Source organism: Carcharodon carcharias, chromosome 19 (assembly GCF_017639515.1).
Source record: "Carcharodon carcharias isolate sCarCar2 chromosome 19, sCarCar2.pri, whole genome shotgun sequence".
Classification (NCBI taxonomy): Eukaryota; Metazoa; Chordata; class Chondrichthyes; order Lamniformes; family Lamnidae; genus Carcharodon; species Carcharodon carcharias.
In genome coordinates, this window is record NC_054485.1 from 114,661,691 (window position 1) to 114,684,043 (window position 22,353).

Below are 22,353 nucleotides of genomic sequence, written 5' to 3' on the forward strand. Positions count from 1 at the left end.
AGAGAGAGCGGTATGTTGGGGATACAGAGAGAGAGGGAGCGGTATGTTGGGGATACAGAGAGAGAGGGAGCGGTATGTTGGGAATACAGAGAGAGGGAGCGGTATGTTGGGGATACAGAGAGAGAGAGGGAGTGGTATGTTGGGGATACAGAGAGAGGGAGCGGTATGTTGGGGATACAGAGAGAGAGTTAGCGGTATGTTGGGGATACAGAGAGAGAGGGAGCTGTATGTTGGGGATACAGAGAGAGAGAGGGAGCGGTATGTTGGGGATACAGAGAGAGAGAGAGCGGTATGTTGGGGATACAGAGAGAGAGGGAGCGGTATGTTGGGGATACAGAGAGGGAGGGAGGGTATGTTGGGGATACAGAGAGAGAGGAGCGGTATGTTGGGGATACAGAGAGAGAGAGGAGCTGGTATGTTGGGGATACAGAGAGAGACGGAGCGGTATGTTGGGGATATAGAGAGAGAGAGAGAGCGGTATGTTGGGGATACAGAGAGAGAGGGAGCGGTATGTTGGGGATACAGAGAGAGAGAGGGAGGGGTATGTTGGGGATACCGAGAGAGAGGGAGCAGTATGTTGGGGATACAGAGAGAGAGGGAGCGGTATGCTTGGGGTTACAGAGAGAGAGGAGCGGTATGTTGGGGATACAGAGAGAGAGGGAGCGGTATGTTGGGGATACAGAGAGAGAGAAGCGGTATGTTGGGGACACAGAGAGAGATGGAGCGGTATGTTGGGGATACAGAGAGAGAGAGAGCGGTATGTTGGGGATACAGAGAGAGAGAGGGAGCGGTATGTTGGGGATACAGAGAGAGAGAGAGAGCGGTATGTTGGGGATACAGAGAGAGAGGGAGCGGTATGTTGGGGATACAGAGAGAGAGAGAGAGCGGTATGTTGGGGATACAGAGAGAGAGAGAGCGGTATGTTGGGGATACAGAGAGAGAGGGAGCGGTATGTTGGGGATACAGAGAGAGAGGGAGCGGTATGTTGGGGATACAGAGAGAGAGAGAGCGGTATGTTGGGGATACAGAGAGAGAGAGGGAGCGGTATGTTGGGGATACAGAGAGAGAGAGGGAGCGGTATGTTGGGGATACAGAGAGAGAGAGAGAGAGCGGTATGTTGGGGATACAGAGAGAGAGAGGGAGTTGTATGTTGGGGATACAGAGAGAGAGAGCGGTATGTTGGGGATACAGAGAGAGAGAGCGGTATGTTGGGGATACAGAGAGAGAGAGAGCGGTATGTTGGGGATACAGAGAGAGAGGGAGCGGTATGTTGGGGATACAGAGAGAGAGAGAGCGGTATGTTGGGGATACAGAGAGAGAGGGAGCGGTATGTTGGGGATACAGAGAGAGAGGGAGCGGTATGTTGGGGATACAGAGAGAGAGGGAGCGGTATGTTGGGGATACAGAGAGAGAGGGAGCGGTATGTTGGGGATACAGAGAGAGAGAGGGAGCGGTATGTTGGGGATACAGAGAGAGAGGGAGCGGTATGTTGGGGATACAGAGAGAGAGAGGAGCGGTATGTTGGGGATACAGAGAGAGAGAGGAGAGCGGTATGTTGGGGATACAGAGAGAGAGAGGGAGCGTATGTTGGGGATACAGAGAGAGAGTGGAGCGGTATGTTGGGGATACAGAGAGAGAGGAGGCGTATGTTGGGGATACAGAGAGAGAGAGAGCGGTATGTTGGGGATACAGAGAGAGAGAGAGGAGCGGTATGTTGGGGATACAGAGAGAGAGAGGAGGCGGTATGTTGGGATACAGAGAGAGAGAGGGAGCGGTATGTTGGGGATACAGAGAGAGAGAGAGCGGTATGTTGGGGATACAGAGAGAGAGAGAGGGAGTGGTATGTTGGGGATACAGAGAGAGAGGGAGCGGTATGTTGGGGATATAGAGAAAGAGAGGGAGAAGTATGTTGGGGATACAGAGAGCGAGAGGGAGCGGTATGTTGGGGATACAGAGAGAGAGAGGGAGCGGTATGTTGGGGATACAGAGAGAGGGAGCGGTATGTTGGGGATACAGAGAGAGAGAGAGCGGTATGTTGGGGATACAGAGAGAGAGGGAGCTGTATGTTGGGGATACAGAGAGAGAGGGAGCTGTATGTTGGGGATACAGAGAGAGAGAGAGCGGTATGTTGGGGATACAGAGAGAGAGAGGGAGGGGTATGTTGGGGATACAGAGAGAGAGAGGGAGCGGTATGTTGGGAATACAGAGAGAGAGGGAGAGGTATGTTGGGGATACAGAGAGAGAGGGAGGGGTATGTTGGGGATACAGAGAGAGAGAGAGCGGTATGTTTGGGGATACAGAGAGAGAGAGAGCGGTATGTGGGAATACAGAGAGAGAGAGAGCGGTATGTTGGGGATACAGAGAGAGAGGGAGCGGTATGTTGGGGATACAGAGAGAGAGAGAGCGGTATGTTGGGGATACAGAGAGAGAGAGGGAGCGGTATGTTGGGGATACAGAGAGAGGGAGCGGTATGTTGGGGATACAGAGAGAGAGAGGGAGCGGTATGTTGGGGATACAGAGAGAGAGGGAGCGGTATGTTGGGGATACAGAGAGAGAGAGGGAGCTGTATGTTGGGGATACAGAGAGAGAGAGAGCGGGTATGTTGGGGATACAGAGAGGAGAGGAGCGGTATGTTGGGGATACAGAGAGAGAGAGGAGCGGTATGTTGGGGAATACAGAGAGAGAGGGAGGGTATGTTGGGGATACAGAGAGAGAGGGAGCGGTATGTTGGGGATACAGAGAGAGAGAGGGAGCGGTATGTTGGGGATACAGAGAGAGAGAGAGAGCGGTATGTTGGGGATACAGAGAGAGAGAGAGCGGTATGTTGGAGATACAGAGAGAGAGGAGCGGTATGTTGGGGATACAGAGAGAGAGAGGGATTGGTATGTTGCGGTACATAGAGAGAGGGTGCGGTATGTTGGGGATACAGAGAGAGTGAGTGAGCGGTATGTTGAGGATACAGAGAGAGAGAGGGAGGGGTATGTTGAGGATACAGAGAGAGAGAGGGAGTTGTATTTTGGGGATACAGAGAGAGAGAGCGGTATGTTGGGGATACAGAGAGAGAGAGCGGTATGTTGGGGGATACAGAGAGAGAGAGAGAGCGGTATTTGGGGATACAGAGAGAGAGAGAGCGGTATGTGGGGATACAGAGAGAGAGAGGGAGCGGTATGTTGGGGATACAGAGAGAGAGAGGGAGCGGTATGTTGGGGATACAGAGAGAGAGGGAGCGGTATGTTGGGGATACAGAGAGAGAGAGCGGTATGTTGGGGATACAGAGAGAGAGGGAGGGGTATGTTGGGGATACAGAGAGAGGGAGCGGTATGTTGGGGATACAGAGAGAGAGGGAGCGGTATGTTGGGGATACAGAGAGAGAGAGGGAGCAGTATGTTGGGGATACAGAGAGAGAGAGGGAGCAGTATGTTGGGGATACAGAGAGAGAGAGGGAGCAGTATGTTGGGGATACAGAGAGAGAGAGAGAGCTGTATGTTGGGGATACAGAGAGAGGGAGCGGTATGTTGGGGATACAGAGAGAGAGAGAGAGAGAGAGAGCGGTATGTTGGGGATACAGAGAGAGAGAGGGAGCGGTATGTTGGGGATACAGAGAGAGAGAGGGAGCGGTATGTTGGGGATACAGAGAGAGAGAGGGAGCGGTATGTTGGGGATACAGAGAGAGAGGGAGCGGTATGTTGGGGATACAGAGAGAGAGAGAGAGAGCGGTATGTTGGGGATACAGAGAGAGAGAGAGCAGTATGTTCGGGATACAGAGAGAGAGTTAGCGGTATGTTGGGGATACAGAGAGAGAGGGAGGGGTATGTTGGGGATACAGAGAGAGAGAGCGGTATGTTGGGGATACAGAGAGAGAGAGAAGGAGCGGCATGTTGGGGATACAGAGAGAGAGAGAGAGAGAGAGAGCGGTGTGTTGGGGATACAGAGAGAGAGAGAGCGGTATGTTCGTGATACAGAGAGAGAGTTAGCGGTATGTTGGGGAGACAGAGAGAGAGGGAGGGGTATGTTGGGGATACAGAGAGAGAGAGCGGTATGTTGGGGATACAGAGAGAGAGAGAGGGAGTGGTATGTTGGGGATACAGAGAGAGAGAGCGGTATGTTGGGGATACAGAGAGAGAGAGACGGAGCGGTATGTTGGGGATATAGAGAAAGAGAGGGAGAAGTATGTTGGGGATACAGAGAGCGAGAGGGAGCGGTATGTTGGGGATACAGAGAGACAGGGAGCGGTATGTTGGGGATACAGAGAGAGAGAGAGCGGTATGTTGGGGATACAGAGAGAGAGGGAGCGGTATGTTGGGGATACAGAGAGACAGGGAGCGGTATGTTGGGGATACAGAGAGAGAGAGGGAGCGTTATGTTGGGGGAACAGAGAGAGAGGGAGCGGTATGTTGGGGCTACAGGGAGAGAGAGAGCTGTATGTTGGGGATACAGAGAGAGAGAGGGAGCGGTACGTTGGTGATATAGAGAGAGAGAGAGCGGTATGTTGGGGATACAGAGAGAGAGGGAGCGGTATGTTGGGGATCCAGAGAGAGAGAGCGAGCGGTATGTTGGGGATACAGAGAGAGAGGGAGCGGTATGTTGGGGATACAGAGAGAGAGAGGGAGCGGTATGTTGGGGACACAGAGAGAGAGGGAGCTGTATGTTGGGGATACAGAGAGAGAGAGGGAGGGGTATGTTGGGGACACAGAAAGAGAGAGGGAGGGGTATGTTGGGGGTACAGAGAGAGAGGGAGCTGTATGTTGGGGATACAGAGAGAGAGAGGGAGCGGTATGTTGGGGATACAGAGAGAGAGAGGGAGGGGTATGTTGGGGACACAGAAAGAGAGAGGGAGGGGTATGTTGGGGATACAGAGAGAGAGGGAGCGGTATGTTGGGGATACAGAGAGAGGGAGCGGTATGTTGGGGATACAGAGAGAGAGAGGGAGGGGTATGTTGGGGATACAGAGAGAGAGGGAGCGGTATGTTGGGGATACAGAGAGAGAGAGAGAGCGGTATGTTGGGGATACAGAGAGAGAGAGCGGTATGTTGGGGGAACAGAGAGAGAGAGGGAGCGGTATGTTGGGGATACAGAGAGAGAGAGAGAGAGCGGTATGTTGGGGATACAGAGAGAGAGAGCGGTATGTTGGGGATACAGAGAGAGAGAGGGAGCGGTATGTTGGGGATACAGAGAGAGAGAGAGGGAGCGGTATGTTGGGGATACAGAGAGAGAGAGGGAGTGGTATGTTGGGGATACAGAGAGAGAGATAGCGGTATGTTCGGGATACAGAGAGAGAGAGGGAGCGGTATGTTGGGGATACAGAGAGAGAGAGGGAGCGGTATGTTGGGGATACAGAGAGAGAGGGAGGGGTATGTTGGGGATACAGAGAGAGAGGGAGCTGTATGTTGGGGCTATAGAGAAAGAGAGGGAGAAGTATGTTGGGGATACAGAGAGAGAGGGAGCTGTATGTTGGGGCTATAGAGAAAGAGAGGGAGCGGTATGTTGGGGATACAGAGAGAGAGAGAGAGAGCGGTATGTTGGGGATACCGAGAGAGAGGGAGCGGTATGTTGGGGATACAGAGAGAGAGAGGGAGCGGTACGTTGGTGATATAGAGAGAGAGGGAGTGGTATGTTGGGGATACAGAGAGAGAGAGGGAGCGGTACGTTGGTGATATAGAGAGAGAGGGAGAGAGCGGTATGTTGGGGATACAGAGAGAGAGAGGGAGCGGTACGTTGGTGATATAGAGAGAGAGAGAGAGAGCGGTATGTTGGGGATACAGAGAGAGACAGGGAGCGGTATGTTGGGGATACAGAGAGAGACAGGGAGCGGTATGTTGGGGATACAGAGAGAGAGAGGGAGCGGTATGTTGGGGATACAGAGAGAGGGAGCGGTATGTTGGGGATCCCGAGAGAGAGAGGGAGCGGTATGTTGGGGATCCCGAGAGAGAGAGGGAAGTGTATGTTGGGTATACAGAGAGAGAGGGAGGCGTATTTTGGGGATACAGAGAGAGAGGGAGCGGTATGTTGGGGATACAGAGAGAGAGGGAGCTGTATGTTGGGGATACAGAGAGAGAGAGGGAGAAGTATGTTGGGGATACAGAGAGAGAGAGAGGGAGCGGTATGTTGGGGATACAGAGAGAGAGGGAGCGGTATGTTGGGGATACAGAGAGAGAGAGAGCGGTATGTTGGGGATACAGAGAGAGAGAGAGCGGTATGTTGGGGATACAGAGAGAGAGAGGGAGCGGTATGTTGGGGATACAGAGAGAGAGAGAGGGAGCGGTATGTTCGGGTTACAGAGAGAGAGAGGGAGAAGTATGTTGGGGATACAGAGAGAGAGAGAGGGAGCGGTATGTTGGGTATACAGAGAGAGAGGGAGCGGTATGTTGGGGATACAGAGAGAGAGAGAGAGCGGTATGTTGGGGATACAGAGAGAGAGAGCGGTATGTTGGGGATACAGAGAGAGAGGGAGGGGTGTGTTGGGGATACAGAGAGAGAGAGGGAGCGGTATGTTGGGGATACAGAGAGAGAGGGAGGGGTGTGTTGGGGATACAGAGAGAGAGAGGGAGCGGTATGTTGGGGATACAGAGAGAGAGAGGGAGCGGTATGTTGGGGATACAGAGAGAGAGAGGGAGGGGTATGTTGGGGATACAGAGAGAGAGGGAGCGGTATGTTGGGGATACCGAGAGAGAGAGAGCGGTATGTTGGGGATACAGAGAGAGAGGGAGCGGTATGTTGGGGATACAGAGAGAGAGAGGGAGCAGTATGTTGGGGATACAGAGAGAGAGAGAGCTGTATGTTGGGGATACAGAGAGAGAGGGAGCCGTATGTTGGAGATACAGAGAGAGAGAGAGCGGTATGTTGGGGATACAGAGAGAGAGTTAGCGGTATGTTGGGGATACAGAGAGAGAGAGGGAGCGGTATGTTGGGGATACAGAGAGAGAGAGAGCGGTATGTTGGAGATACAGAGAGAGAGAGAGCGGTATGTTGGAGATACAGAGAGAGAGTTAGCGGTATGTTGGGGATATAGAGAAAGAGAGGGAGAAGTATGTTGGAGATACAGAGAGAGAGAGAGAGCGGTATGTTGGGGATGTAGAGAGAGAGAGAGCGGTATGTTGTGGATACAGAGAGAGAGAGAGAGCGGTATGTTGGGGATACAGGGAGAGAGGAATTGCCCAAGGCCCTTCTGCTCTTTGCTTGTGTGACCAATGCCCTCACTGCCAGGTCCTCTCTCACCCCCTCCGCCCTCCCCCACCCCGCCACCCCTCCACCCCCCCCCCCCCACCCCCCCACCCCTCACCCTCACTCTCACAATGTCTCCCTCAATCTCCTCCTTCAGAAAATAAAGCGGTTCTGGGAGGGAGATCAAAGGACATCTGCAGATGTGGCAGCAGCCGAGATGGGAGAGAGAAACCTGGAGACGCTGACAAGGAATTCAGTGAATCCGAGCCGTCAGAGAGCCAGGCTGAAGAGGAGGGCATTGTCGAGGGATCCGAGGAATAGAGTCCTTTCAGGGGTGAGTTCCAGTGGCTCACCATTCAGTTTCCAGTCCAGAGTTTAGACGAACGTGCAGCCTTTCCAAATGCAGTTTGATCACTCGGGGATCGAGAGTCAGTCTGAATCCAGTGTGATCACTCAGGATCCGAGAGTCAGTCTGAATCCAGTGTGATCATTCGGTGATCGAGAGTCAGCTCAAATCCAGTGTGATCACTCAGGATCCGAGAGTCAGTCTGAATCCAGTGTGATCACTCGGGGATCGAGAGTCAGCTCAAATCCAGTGTGATCACTCAGGATCCGAGAGTCAGTCTGAATCCAGTGTGATCACTCGGGGATCGAGAGTCAGCTCAAATCCAGTGTGATCACTCGGGGTCCGAGAGTCAGTCTGAATCCAGTGTGATCACTCGGGGATCGAGAGTCAGCTCAAATCCAGTGTGATCACTCGGGGTCCGAGAGTCAGTCTGAATCCAGTGTGATCACTCGGGGATCGAGAGTCAGCTCAAATCCAGTGTGATCACTCGGGGTCCGAGAGTCAGTCTGAATCCAGTGTGATCACTCGGGGATCGAGAGTCAGTTTGAATCCAGTGTGATCATTCGGTGATCGAGAGTCAGTCTGAATCCAGTGTGATCACTCAGGATCCGAGAGTCAGTCTGAATCCAGTGTGATCACTCGGGGATCGAGAGTCAGCTCAAATCCAGTGTGATCACTCGGGGATCGAGAGTCAGTCTGAATCCAGTGTGATCACTCGGGGATCGAGAGTCAGTCTGAATCCAGTGTGATCACTCAGGATCCGAGAGTCAGTCTGAATCCAGTGTGATCACTCGGGGTTCAAGAGTCAGTCTGAATCCAGTGTGATCACTCTGGAATTGAGGGTCAGTCTGAATCCAGTGTGATCACATGGGGATCGAGAGTCAGTTTAAATCCAGTGTGATCACGTGGGGATTGAGAGTCAGTCTGAATCCAGTATGATCACTCAGAGATTGGGGATCAGTCTGAATCCAGTGTGATCACTCAGGGATTAGGAATCATTCCAAATCCACTGTGATCACTTGGGGATTGGAAACCAGTCTGAACCCAGTGTGATCACTCAGGGATTGGGAGTTAGTCCAAATCCAGTGTGATCACTCGGGGATTGGGAATCAGTCCGAATCCAGCGTGATTACTCAGGGATTTGGAATCAGTCTGAATCCAGTGTGATCCCTCAGGGATTGGGAACCAGTCTGATTCCAGTGTGATCACTCAGGGTTTGGGCATCAATCTGAATCCAGTGTGATTAATCAGGGATTGGGAATCAGTCTGAATCCAGTGTGATCGCTCTGGGATTGGGAATCAGTGTGAATCCAGTGTGATCACTCAGGAATTGGGAATCAGTCCAAATCCAGTGTGATCACTTAGGAATTGGTAATCAGTCTGAATCCAGTGTGATCACTCAGGGATTGGGAATCAGTCCGAATCCAGTGTGATCACTCAGGGATTGGGAATCACTCCAAATCCAGTGTGATCACTTAGGGATTGGGCATCAATCTGATTCCAGTGTGATTAATCAGGGATTGGTAATCAATCTGAATCCAGTGTGATCACTCGGAGATTGGGAATTAGTCCGAATCCAGCGTGATCGCTCGGGGATTTGGAATCAGTCTGGATCCAGTGTGATCACTTGGGAATTGGGAGTCAATCCGGATCCAGTGTGATCGCTCGGGGATCGGGAGTCAGTCCGGATCTGGTGTGTTCCCTCGGTAATCAGGAATCAGTGTGGATCCAGTGTGATCTCTCAGCAATCGGGAGTCAGTCCGGATCCAGTGTGATCACTCGGGAATCACTCCTGAAAGTTCTCGCTCTAACTTATGGTCCCTGCCCCTTGGTTAAGACACTCCAACTAGCAGGAATAGTTTCCCTCTCTCTTTCCCTTCATGTCTTGAAAGCCTTGATCATATTATCCCCTATTGCAGGGAACTTCACCCTAGTTTTTGTAATCTTTGGAGTTAAGATCATCCTGGTAAATCTACTCCCTCCAAGGCCATTATACCTCCCTTTACTCATTCATTCATGGGATAGGAGCATCGCTGGCTGGACCAGCGTTTATTGCCCGTCCCTAATTGCCCTTGAGAACTGAGTGGCTTCAGAGGGCATTTAAGAGTCAACCACATTGCAGTGGGTCTGGAGTCACATGTCGGCCAGACCGGGTAAGGAGAGCAGATTCCTTTCCCTAAAGGGCATGAGTTGGGTTTTTACGAATAGTGACAATAATTTTATCATCATCATCATCATCAGAATTTTAAGTCCAGGTATTTTTTATTGAATTCTAATTTCACCGTCTGAAATTCGAACCCAGTTCCCAGAACATTACCCTGGGTATCTGGAGCACTAGTCCAGCAACAATACCACTACGCCACCACCTCCCCTAAGGTATGCTGAACTGCTGACAGTAACTCGAGGTGTGGTCTAACCAGAGCTTTGTACATCCGAAGCATGTATTCTCGCCCTCTGAACGCAAAGGGCAGAACATAAGAAATAGGAGCAGGAATAGGCCATTCGGCCCTTTGAGCCTGCTCCACCATTCTATATGACTATGGTTGATCCTCTAACTCAACGCCATATTCCCGCTTCCTCCTCACACCCCTTGATGCCCCTAATATCCAAAAAATTATCAATTTCCTTCTTGAATATACTCAGTGACCCGGTCTCCCCAGTTTCTGTGCTAGAGAATTCCACAGGTCGACCACCCTCCGAGTGAAGAAATCTTTCCTCATCTCAGTCCTAAATGGCCCACCCTGCATCCTGAGACTGTGGCCCCTGGCTCTAGACCCCCTAACCCGGGGAATCATCCTCCCTGCACCAGTCTCTCTAGACCTGTTAGAATTTTATACATTTCAATCAGACGCCCTCTCATTCTTCTAAACTCTAGTGAATACAGGTCTAGTCAAACCAATCTCTACTCATACAACAGTCCTGCCATCCCCGGTATTAGCCTAGTGAACCTTCGCTACACTCCCTTTATGACAAGTATATCCTTTCTTAGGTAGGGAGACCAAAACTGCGCACAATACTCCAGGTGTGGTCTCACCATGGCTCTGTATAATTGCAGTAAGACACCCCTACTTCTGAACTCAACTCCTCTTGTAATGAAGGCCAACATCCCATTTGCCTTCCTAACTGCTTGCTGCAGCTGCCTGTTTACTTTCAGTGACTGGTGTACAAGGACACCCAGATCCCTCTGTACATCCACATTTCCCAATCTATCATCATTTAAATAATACTCTACCAATCTGTTTTTCACACTGAAGAGTATAACTTCATATTTATCCACATTATACTGCATCTGCCATGTGTTTGTCCACACGCACACAACTTGTCCAAATCAAAACATGGTGCAGTTTAAGTTTGTTATGGACAAAGACATCAACAAGTTGCATAAAAATGTTTTGGATTGGGGGAGAGTGGGTTTTAGTAAAATAAGTTAGGATCTAGCCAAGGTAAACTGGGAACAGCTACTTGTGGGGAAATCTACAGAGGAGCAGTGGGGGGTGTTCAAAAAGGAAATGGGGAGGGTACAGGCTCAACATGTTCCCTCTAGGGTGATAGGAAGGAGTAACAAGCCCAGAGAACCATGGATGGCCAGAGATATTCAGGTTACAATGAGAAGGAAAAGAGAGGCTTTTAGCAGGTACAAGGGAAGCAAATCAGCAGAGGCATTAGTGGAGTACAGACTGTGCAGGGTGGAGCTTAAGAAAGCAATTAGGAGGGCAAAGAGGGGATATGAGAAACCTCTGGCTGGTAAAATAGGGAAAATCCCCAAGATATTCTATAAGTATATCAATGGGAAGAGGATAACCAGGGGAAGAGTAGGGCCCATTAGGGACCAAGGGGGCAATCTATGGATGGAGCCAGAGGACATCGCTGGAGTGTTGAATGAATACTTCACATCTGTCTTCACCCAAGAGAATGAGGATGAAGGTATCGAACTCAGGGAGAGAGACTGCGAGGTTGTTAAACAAATTGATATAGGGAGTGACAAGGTATTGGAGGTGTTGGCAGGCTTAAAAGTGGACAAATCTCCAGGTCTGGATGATTTGTGTCCCAGACTGCTGAGGGAGGCATTGGAGGAGATTGCCACATTATAGGAAGGATGTGATTGCACTGGAGGGGGTGCAGAGGAGATTCACCAGGATGTTGCCTGGGATGAAACATTTAAGTTATGAAGAGAGGTTGGATAGACTTGGGTTGTTTTCATTGGAGCAGAGAAGACTGAGGGGCGACCTGATCGAGGTGTACAAGATTATGAGGGGCATGGACAGGGTGGATAGGGAGCAGCTGTTCCCCTTAGTTGAAGGGTCAGTCACAAGGGGACACAAGTTCAAGGTGAGGGGCAGGAGGTTTAGGGGGGATGTGAGGGAAAACTTTTTTACCCAGCGGGTGATGAGGGTCTGGAATGCGCTGCCTGGGAGGGTGGTGGAGGCGGGTTGCCTCACATCCTTTAAAAAGTACCTGGATGAGCACTTGGCACCTCATAGCATTCAAGGCTATGGGCTAAGTGCTGGTCAATGAGATTAGGTAGGTAGGTCAGGTGTTTCTCACGTGTCAATGCAGACTCGATGGGCCGAAGGGCCTCTTCTGCACTGTGTGATTGTGATTCTGATCCCTGAATCCTCTTTGCATCTTCCTCACATCCCCATCCAGTTTTGTGTCGTCAGCAAACTTGGAAATATTGCATTTGGTTTCCTCATCCAACTCATTTATATATATGATGAATAGCTGGGGCCCAAGCACTGACCCCTGCGGTACCCCACTAGTCACTGGATGAAGACCCATTTAGTCCCACTCAGATAAAAGCAAAATACTGCAGATGCTGGAAATCTGAAACAAAAACAAAAAATAGCTGGAAAAACTCAGCAGGTCTGACAGCCTCTGCGGAGACAAAGACAGCGTTAACGTTTCGAGTCCGAATGACTCTTCATCAAATCTTTAGTTCTCGAAATGTTAACTCTGTCTTCCTCTCCACAGATCCATTTATTCCCAATCTGTTTCTGGTCTGTCAACCAATCCTCAATCCGTGCCAGAATATTACCCCCAATCCCATGTGCTTTAATTTTGCCCACTAGACTCTTTTGTGGGACCTTATCAAAAGCCTTCTGGAAATCCAAATACACCACATCCACTGGTTCTCCCTTATCTATTCTACTAGTTACACCCTCAAAAAACTCCAGTGGATTAATTAAGCATGATTTCCCTTCCATAAACCCATGCTGAATTTGGCTAATCCCATTGATGCTTTCCAAGTGTTCTGTTACCACGTCTTTTATAATGGACTCCAGCAATTTCCTCACTACTGATGTTAGACTAACTGGTCAGTAGTTCTCTGTTTTTTCTCTCCCTCCTTTTTTAAATAGCGGGGTTACATTTGCCACCCTCCAATCAGTAGGAACTGCTCCAGAGTCTATAGAATTTTAGAAGATGACCAATGCATCCAATATTTCCAGGGCCACTTCCTTTAGTACTCTGGGATGTAGATTATCAGGCCTTGGGGATTTTTCAGCCTTTAACCCTATTTAATTTCTCTAGCACCATTTCTTTACTAATACTGATTTTCTTCAATTCCTCCCTCTCACTAGACCCTTGGTTCCCTGACATTTCTGGGAAATTATTTGTGTCCTCTTTGGTGAAGATGTACCAAAATATGCGTTCAATTCTTCTGCATTTCTTTGTTCCCCATTATAATTTCCCCAGTTTCTGACTGTAAGGGACCTACATTTGTCTTCACTAATTTTTATCTCTTCACATATTTATAGAAGCTTTTACAGTCAGGTTTTATGTTCCCTGCAAGTTTACTCTCATACTCCATTTTCCCCTTCTTGAGCGATCTGTTTGTCCACTTTTGCTGAATTCTAAACTGCTCCCAATCCTCAGGTTTGCTGCTTTTTCTGTTAGTTATATGTCTCCTCTTTGGATCTAATACTATCCCTAATTTCTTTTGTAAGCTGTGGTTGAGCTACCTTTCCTGTTTTACTTTTGTGCCACAGGAATGAATAATTGTTGTAATTCATGCATACGCTGCCTAAATATTCGCCATTGCCTATACACTGTCAACCCTTTTAGTAAGGTTCCCCAATCCATCATTTCCAACCCGCGCCTCATACCCTCTTAGTCCCCTTTATTTAGATTCATGACACAAGTTTCGGAATCAACTTCTTAACTCTCCATCCTAATGAACCATTCTATCATTTTATGGTCGCTCTTCCCCAAGGGAAGATTGTTAATTCAATTAAAAGCAAAATACTGCAGACGCTGGAAATCTGAAACAAAAACAAAATTTGCTGGAAAAACTCAGCAGGTCTGACAGCATCTGTGGGGAGAAAGACAGAGATAACGTTTGGAGTCCAGATGAAGAAACTCATGTGGACTCGAAACGTTAACTCTTTCTCTCCACAGATGCTGTCAGACCTGCTGGGTTTTTCCAGCAGATTGTTAATCAATCGTTTCTCATTGTACCATGTCCAGTCTAGGATAGCCTGCTCTCTAGTTGGTTCCTCAACGCATTGGTCCAAAAAAACCATCAGGTACACAATCCAAGAAATCCTCCTCCACAGTATTATCATTTGTCCAACCTAAATGTAGATTAAAGTCATCCGTGATTACAGTTGTACCCTTATTACATGCATCTCTAATTTCCTGTTTAATGCCTTCCTTTACCTCTCTGTTACTGTTTGGAGGCCAATAATCAACCCCCACCAACATTTTCTGCCCCTTGGTGTTTCTTATCTCCAGCTAAACAGATTCCACATCATGTATTTCCTACCCAATATCCTTCCTCACTATTGCATTGATTTCCTCCTTTACTAACAATGCTACCCCACCTCCTTTCCCTATTTGTCTGTCCTTCCTAAATATTGAATATCCCTGGATGTTCAGTTCCCATCTTTGATCACCCTGCAGCCAAATCTCCATAATTGCAACTATATCATGGCCGTTTATATCTATTTGCGTGGTTAATTCATGTCCCATATTGCCAGTGCTCTGCACATTACGATACGGTGCCTTTAGACTTGTCTTTTTAACCTTGTCGGCCATCTTAGCTTGATTTTACACGATGACCCCAGTTGTTTCTCACCTTTGCTTTTTCCACCTTCCACTTTAGCTTCTTACTTTTCTATCTTTAGTTTCTATCCTTGTTTCCCCCTCCTCTGTCCCCCTGCTCAGGTTCCCATCCCCCTTGCCATTCTAGTTTAAACCCTCCCCGACAGCACTAGCAAACACCCCCCACCCCCGAGAACATTGGTCCCAGTCCTGCCCAGGTGTAACCCGCCCTGTTTGTACTGGTCCCCACAACCGGTCCCAATGTCGCAGGAATCTGAAACCCTCCCCTCTGCACCATCTCTTCAGCCACATTTTCATCTGATATATCCTGTTATTTCTACTCTCACTAGCACGTGGCACTGGCAGTAATCCTGAGATCACTACCTTTGGGGGTCCTACTTTTTAATTTACACCCTAACCCCCCCTATATTCAGCTTGTAGGACCTCATCCCCTTTTTAACCTATGTCGTTGGTACCAATATGCACCATGACCACTGGCTGTTCACCCCACACCCCTTCAGAACGCCCTGCAGCCTCTCCGAGACACCCTTGACCCTGGCACCAGGGAAGTAACATACCATCCTGGAGTCTCTTTTGCAGCCGCAGAATTGCCTGTCTCTTCCCCTTACTGTTGAACCTCCAGCCACTCTGCTTCCTCCCCTCTTGTGTAGCAGAGCTACCTGTGGCTCCATGGACATGGCTCCTGTTGTTTTCCCTGAAGTCATCTCCCCCCACAGTATCCAAAACTGTGTATCTGTTAGACGGGGGGACGGCTACAGGGGTCTCCTGTACTCCCTGCCTTCCTCTACACTGCCTGGTAGTCACCCATCCCCTTTCCCTTCCTCTCCACACTATCTATGACCCCATAATTTTATACTCCTCAATCATGTCCCCCCTCAATCTCCTCTGCTCCAGAGAAAATAACCCCAGTCTATCCAATCTCTCCTCATAACTAAAACTCTCCAGCCCAGGCAACATCCTGGTAAATCTCCTCTGCGCACTCTCTCGTGCAATCACATCCTTCCTATAATGCGGATTCCAGAACTGCACACAATACTCTAGCTGTGGCCTAACCAGTGTTTTATACAGTTCCAGCATAACCTCCCTGCTCTTATATTCTGTGCCTCGGCTAATAAAGGCAAGTATTCCATATGCTTTCTTAACCACCTTATCTACCTGTCCCACTACCTTAAGGGACCAGTGGACATGCACACCAAGGTCCCTCTGATCCTTGGTACTTCCCAGGGTCCTACCATTCATCCTGCATTCCCATGCCTTGTTTGTCCAGCCCAAGTGCATCACCTCACACTTATCTGGATTAAATTCCATTTGCCGCTGACCAGCCCGTCTATATCCTCCTGTAACCTAAGTCTATCCTCCTCACTATTTACCACCCCACCAATTTTCATGTCATCTGTGACCTTACTGAACAACTCTCCTACATTCAAGTCTAAATCGTTTGTACATACCACAAACAGCAAGGGACCCAGCACCGATCCCTGTGGAACCCCACTGGACACAGGCATCCAGTCACAAAAATACCCCTCGACCATCACCCTCTGCTTCCTGCCACTCAGCCAATTCTGGATCCAATTTGCCTTGGATCCCATGGGCTCTTCCCTTCGTTATCAGTCTCCCATGTGGGACCCTATGAAAAGCTTTGCTGAAGTCCTGGTAGACTACATCAAATGCATTGCCCTCATCTACACACCTGGTCACCTCTTTGAAAAATTCAATCAAATTGGACAGACATGACCTCCCCTTAACAAAACCATGCTGACTGTCCTTGATTAACCCCTGCCTCTCCAAGTGTAGATTAATTCTGTCCCTCAGAATTGCTTCCAATAGTTTCCCCACCACTGAGGTTAGACTGACTGGCCTGTAGTTCCCTGGTTTATCCCTTCCTCCCTTCTTGAATAACGGTACCACATTGGCTGTCCTCCAGTCCTCTGGCACCTCTCCTGTGGCCAGAGAGGTATTGGAAATTATTGCCAGCGCCCCTGCTGTCTCCTCCCTTGCCTCACTCAACAGCCTGGGATACATTTCATCCGGGCCTGGAGATTTATCTACTTTTAAGCCTGCCAGACCACTTAGAACCTCCTCCCTTTCTATGCAAATTTCTTTCATTATGTCACAGTCCTTCTGCTTGATTTCCCTCTCATTTGTGAACACCAACACAAAGTATTCATTTAGAACCCTACCTACATCTTCCGGCTCCACACGCAAATTACCACGATGGTCCTTAATGGGCCCGACTCTTTCCCTAGTTATCCTCTTACTCTTAATGTACATGTAAACTAACTTTGGATTTTCCTTTAATTTACCTGCCCCTTTTTTTGCTCCCCTAATTTCCTTTTTAAGTTCCCCCCTACACATTCTATACTCCTCTAGGGCTTCTGCTGTTTTGAGCCCTCGGTATCTGACATAAGCCTCCCTTTTTCTCTTTATCCAATCCTGTATATCCCTCGACATCCAGGGTTCCCTGGATCTGTTGGTCCCACCCTTTATCTTTACTGGAATATGTTGGCCCTGTACTCTCCCTGTTTCCTTCTTCAATGAGTCCCATTGTTCTGACACAGATTTACCTAAAAGTAGTTGCTCCCTGTCCACTCTGGCCAAATCATATCTGATCTTATTAAAATCGGCCTTCCCCCAATTTAGAACTCTGATTTCTGGCCCATCCTTATCCTTTTCCATAACAACCTTGAATCTATCAGAGTTATGATCACTATCTGCAAAATGCTCCCCCACTGATACCTCCACCACTTGTCTGGCTTCAATCCCCAAAATTAAATCCAGGACTGCCCCCTCTCTTGTAGGACCTCCTACGTACTGGCTTAAAAAGCTCTCCTGGATGCATTTTAAGAATCCCACTCCCTCTAAACCTATCACACTATGACTAACCTAGTTAATGTTAGGGAAGTTGAAATCCCCCACTATTACTCCCCTATTATTTTTCCACTTCTCTGAAATTTGCCTACATATCTGCTCTTCTATTTCTCTGATTGTTTGGGGGCCTATGGTACACTCCCAGCAATGTGATTGCTCCTTTTTTTGTTTTTAAGTTCCACCCATATGGCTTCATTTGAGGAGCCTTCTAAGATGTCATCCCTCCTTACTGCTGTAATTAACTCCTTGATCAATATTGCAATACCCCCTCCTCTTAAACCTCCTTCTCTGTCTTGTCTGAAGACCCAATATCCTGGAATATTGAGCTGCCAGTCCTGCCCCTCTCTCAACCATGTCTCTGTGACAGCAATGACATCATACTTCCATGTGTTAATTTGTGCCCTCAACTCATCTGCCTTATTTGTCAGACAACTTGCATTAAAATAAATACCACCCAACCTTGCCAAACTCCCTTGTGCCTTCACTGGCCTATAACTTCTGTGCCTTCCAGACTCACTCGCTCTCTCTTCTAATGTTGGCTGTGCAGGTTCTGTGGGGAATAGCTGGGGGAGTGCGTCGAGGCAATTTGCTCTTAGAGAGCTAAGCTGGAGAAAAGGCCTCTGGTCCTGTAAACATGTAATGATTTTAAAGCTGAACTGCTGCCTATTTCTTTAGAACTGAGAAATGCATATTTATGTGTCTTTCTATGCCGTTGTTAATAAGGAAAGATATTGTGGAACATCTGAAAGCAGGATCTCTGCAGGAAATGACAAGTCAGCTCACAGCAGCTGAGATCCAGCCGACAGTGTGGCAGACCGCCCGGCTGCTCCTGACAGACTAGTGGTCCCACACTGTGTGCTGCAGCCGTTCAGCTCACTCGTTCACCTTCAGCTGCCTGTATTCTCCGGGAATCCATGGAATCAATTCTTATCTTTCTCCACCACCACCACCCCCACCCCACCCCACAGAAAGAAGATCCCTTCCCGGGACCTGCGCCCATCCCAGAGGAGGCAGTCAGAAAGTTCCAGCGTGGGGAACACATTAAACTGGTGAGTGCATCCTATTGGACATCTGGGAAATGACAGAGACGTGGGCTTTCACTCTCAGACATCTCTGTCCCGAACGTTATCATGTCGTTGAAGTTAAAAGCAGTCAGACCAAAATGGTCCATAAATCAGGAATAATATACATCATCTCACTGTACAATCCATCACTCTGGAATAATAATACACCCCACACTGTACAATACATCACTCTGGAATAATACTACACACCCTCAATATACAATCCATCACCCTGGAATAATACCACACACCCTCAATATACAATCCATCACTCTGGAATAATACCACACACCCTCAATATACAATCCATCACTCTGGAATAATACTACACCCCCTCACTGTACAATCCATCACTCTGGAATAATACCACACCCCCTCACTGTACAATCCATCACTCTGGAATAATACCACACCCCCTCACTGTACAATCCATCACTCTGGAATAATACTAGACCCCCTCACTGTACAATCCATCACCCTGGAATATTATGACACACCCTCACTGTACAATCCATCACTCTGGAATAATACTACACTCCCTCACTGTACAATCCATCACTCTGGAATAATACCACACCCCCTCACTGTACAATCCATCACTCTGGAATAATACTAGACCCCCTCACTGTACAATCCATCACTCTGGAATAATACTAGACCCCCTCACTATACAATCCATCACTCTGGAATAATACTAGACCCCCTCACTGTACAATCCATCACCCTGGAATATTACGACACCCCCTCGCTCTGTACAACCCATCACTGTGGAGTAATGTACTTCTCCCCGCTCCCCGCTCCCACCCGCACCCTGTACCCCTCCTGCAGTGGCAGGGGTTGGGTATAATGGTTCTGGGGGGCTGACAGTGTTTGAGGTGTGTCAGGAAGCTGGGTGTTCAGGGATAAGCAAATGTTTGGGGTGTGATGGTGGTCAGGGTGCAAGGGGAGAGCCGTGGAAGAGGGAGACTTGGCACTCGGGGAGTGTCTGGGCCCGGGATGGTGGTTGCTGGGAGGTGTTTGCAGAGCGATAGTGTCCAGGTGCTGTATGTATTCAGACCCTGACATTTATTAATTTTCCTTCAATCCTCTCCAGGGTGAAATCGCTAGTCAGAAGGTGAAGAATCGACTGCGGAGCCTGGACAAGGTTCATAAATTAGCCCAGAAACAGGCTGCACGCTTTGACCTACTGCTCCCTGAAGAAGCAGGGTAAGGAGCAGAGTGTTCACTGTCTCTGGCCGGGGATATGATCCACTGCTGTGCCTGACACTCCATCTCACTGTCTCAGCTGGACAGACAGCACAATGTTCATCCCTCCGTTAGTGCTGGTTAATGGGAGGAACACTTGGCAGTGACACTCGACCCCACCGCAGGAGAGTCGATCATTGACTGTGCAGAGCTAAAGCTGCCTTCACAAAGCTAACACTGATTCTCCTCTTGTAGACAGTTAGTGACTGTGAGGCTCAGAGCTGACAGCACTGGGACCAAAGTGAACTCCCAATTGTCAGTACTGAGGGAGTGCCGCACTGTCAGAGGGACAGTACTGAGGGAGTGCTGCACTGTCGGAGGGTCAGTACTGAGGGAGTGCTGCACTGTCAGAGGGTCAGTACTGAGGGAGTGCTGCACTGTCAGAGGGTGAGTACTGAGGGAGAGCTGCACTGTCAGAGGGTCAGTACTGAGGGAGTGCTGTACTGTCAGAGGGTCAGTACTGAGGGAGTGCTGCACTGTCAGAGGGTCAGTACTGAGGGAGTGCTGTACTGTCAGAGGGTCAGTACTGAGGGAGTGCTGCACTGTCAGATGGTCAGTACTGAGGGAGTGCCGCACTGTCAGAGGGGCAGTACTGAGGGAGTGCCGCACTGTCAGAGGGTCAGTACTGAGGGAGTGCCGCACTGTCAGAGGGACAGGGTATGTCTGCCGGGCAATATTACTACAAATCCGTGTTGAAGTTTATCCACACGTGTCCCAGCTTCGATGTCCCTCTTTCTATCGCAGGTTCTTAGAAGCTGATGAGGGCGAGGACACGTGTCTAATCCAACAACAGGACATTGCGGACGCTGTCGACATCACCAGCAGCTCCAAGGTCAGTGTGGAATGGAACTGACCGGGTTTTTGTGGGAGTTGGGGCTGAGGGCAGGGTGGGGGTGAGTTCCATTGTTTCAGTGACTGCGATCCCACATCCTCCAGTCAGAGCTGGTCTTTCCTGCTGACCCTCGGCGGGGGGGGTTGTTTAACGTTTTGAAGTTCAGGGCGTTTCTGCTGAAATATTAACCTCGGGCAGAGTGTACCTCCCAGCGCTGCCTTGGTCAGCCTCACCCCTCGCTGCAGCCTCCCTCAGACTGAGAGCATCCTTCAGGATTATGGTGACTCACCCTGGCTGCAGGAAGGAGGAGCTGGGGGGTGGGATTTAACCCCCTTTCCTGGGCAGTAAGAGGACACGAATGCAACTGACCCTCCTCATGCTCTACAGCAGCTCTGGTCACCCAGAGACCCAGCGAATCCCTCGGTGTGGGGACCCAGGTTAGAACCCCACCACAGCACGAGTCCCGTGCATCATTGAATGAAAAGTCTGGTGCTGATCAAGTCCTAACTTGACACTGAGGCACATGGAGGAGATATTAAACAGCAGGTCAGTTTCCAGGAGTGTTTTCAAGGATGTGAGAGAGGCGGAGAGGGTTTAGGGAGGGAGTTCCAGAGCTCGGGGCCCAGGGAACTGAAGGTTCGGCCGGCAATGGGGGGGAGATTAAAACCGGGAATGCTCCAGAGGCCGGAATTAGAGGAGCTTCGAGATCTCGGAGGGTGGTGGGGCTGGAGGAGGTTACAGAGATAGGGAGGGAGGGATGAGGCTGTGGAGGGACTTGGAAACAAGAGTGAGAATTTTAAAAGCAGGCGGTTTAACCAGAAGCTGAGTCTCTCTCTCTCTGTCTATTTCTCTGTCCCTCTCTCCCACCCAGTGACTCCCCCTCCCTGTCTCTCCATGTTTCTCCCTGTCTCTCCCTGTCTCTCCCTGTCTCTCCCTGTCTCTCCCTGTCTCTCCCATTGTCTCTCCCATTGTCTCTCTCTCTCTCCCTGTCTCTCTCTCTCTCCCTGTCTCTCTCTCTCTCCCTGTCTCTCTCTCTCTCTCCCTGCCTCTCTCTCTCTCTCCCTGTCTCTCTCTCTCTCCCTGTCTCTCTCTCTCTCTCCCTGTCTCTCTCTCTCTCTCCCTGCCTCTCTCTCTCTCCCTGCCTCTCTCTCTCTCCCTGCCTCTCTCTCTCTCCCTGCCTCTCTCTCTCTCCCTGCCTCTCTCTCTCTCCCTGCCTCTCTCTCTCTCCCTGCCTCTCTCTCTCTCCCTGCCTCTCTCTCTCTCCCTGCCTCTCTCTCTCTCCCTGTCTCTCTCTCCCTGTCTCTCTCTCCCTGTCTCTCTCTCTCTCCCTGTCTCTCTCTCTCCCTGTCTCTCTCTCACCCTGTCTCTCTCTCACCCTGTCTCTCTCTCTCTCCCTGTCTCTCTCTCTCACCCTGTCTCTCTCTCACCCTGTCTCTCTCTCTCTCCCTGTCTCTCTCTCTCCCTGTCTCTCTCTCACCCTGTCTCTCTCTCACCCTGTCTCTCTCTCTCCCTGTCTCTCTCTCTCTCCCTGTCTCTCTCTCTCTCCCTGCCTCTCTCTCTCTCCCTGCCTCTCTCTCTCTCCCTGTCTCTCTCTCTCTCCCTGTCTCTCTCTCTCTCCCTGTCTCTCTCTCTCTCTCCCTGTCTCTCTCTCTCTCTCCCTGTCTCTCTCTCTCTCCCTGTCTCTCTCTCTCCCTGTCTCTCTCTCTCCCTGTCTCTCTCTCTCCCTGTCTCTCTCTCTCCCTGTCTCTCTCTCACCCTGTCTCTCTCTCACCCTG

General features: G+C 49.7%; 1 protein-coding gene across 1 annotated transcript in view; it reads left to right on the top strand.

The window, feature by feature from the left end:
* The window catches only part of wdr46 (WD repeat domain 46), a 163,304-nt gene that overhangs the window by 69,771 nt on the left and 71,180 nt on the right, over positions 1 to 22,353 (top strand). The window contains exons 2-5 of the mRNA XM_041213057.1: positions 7,319 to 7,495; positions 18,406 to 18,486; positions 19,595 to 19,707; positions 20,491 to 20,578. Coding sequence (XP_041068991.1) covers positions 7,319 to 7,495; positions 18,406 to 18,486; positions 19,595 to 19,707; positions 20,491 to 20,578 — 459 coding nt within the window. The remainder of the gene's footprint in view (positions 1 to 7,318; positions 7,496 to 18,405; positions 18,487 to 19,594; positions 19,708 to 20,490; positions 20,579 to 22,353) is intronic.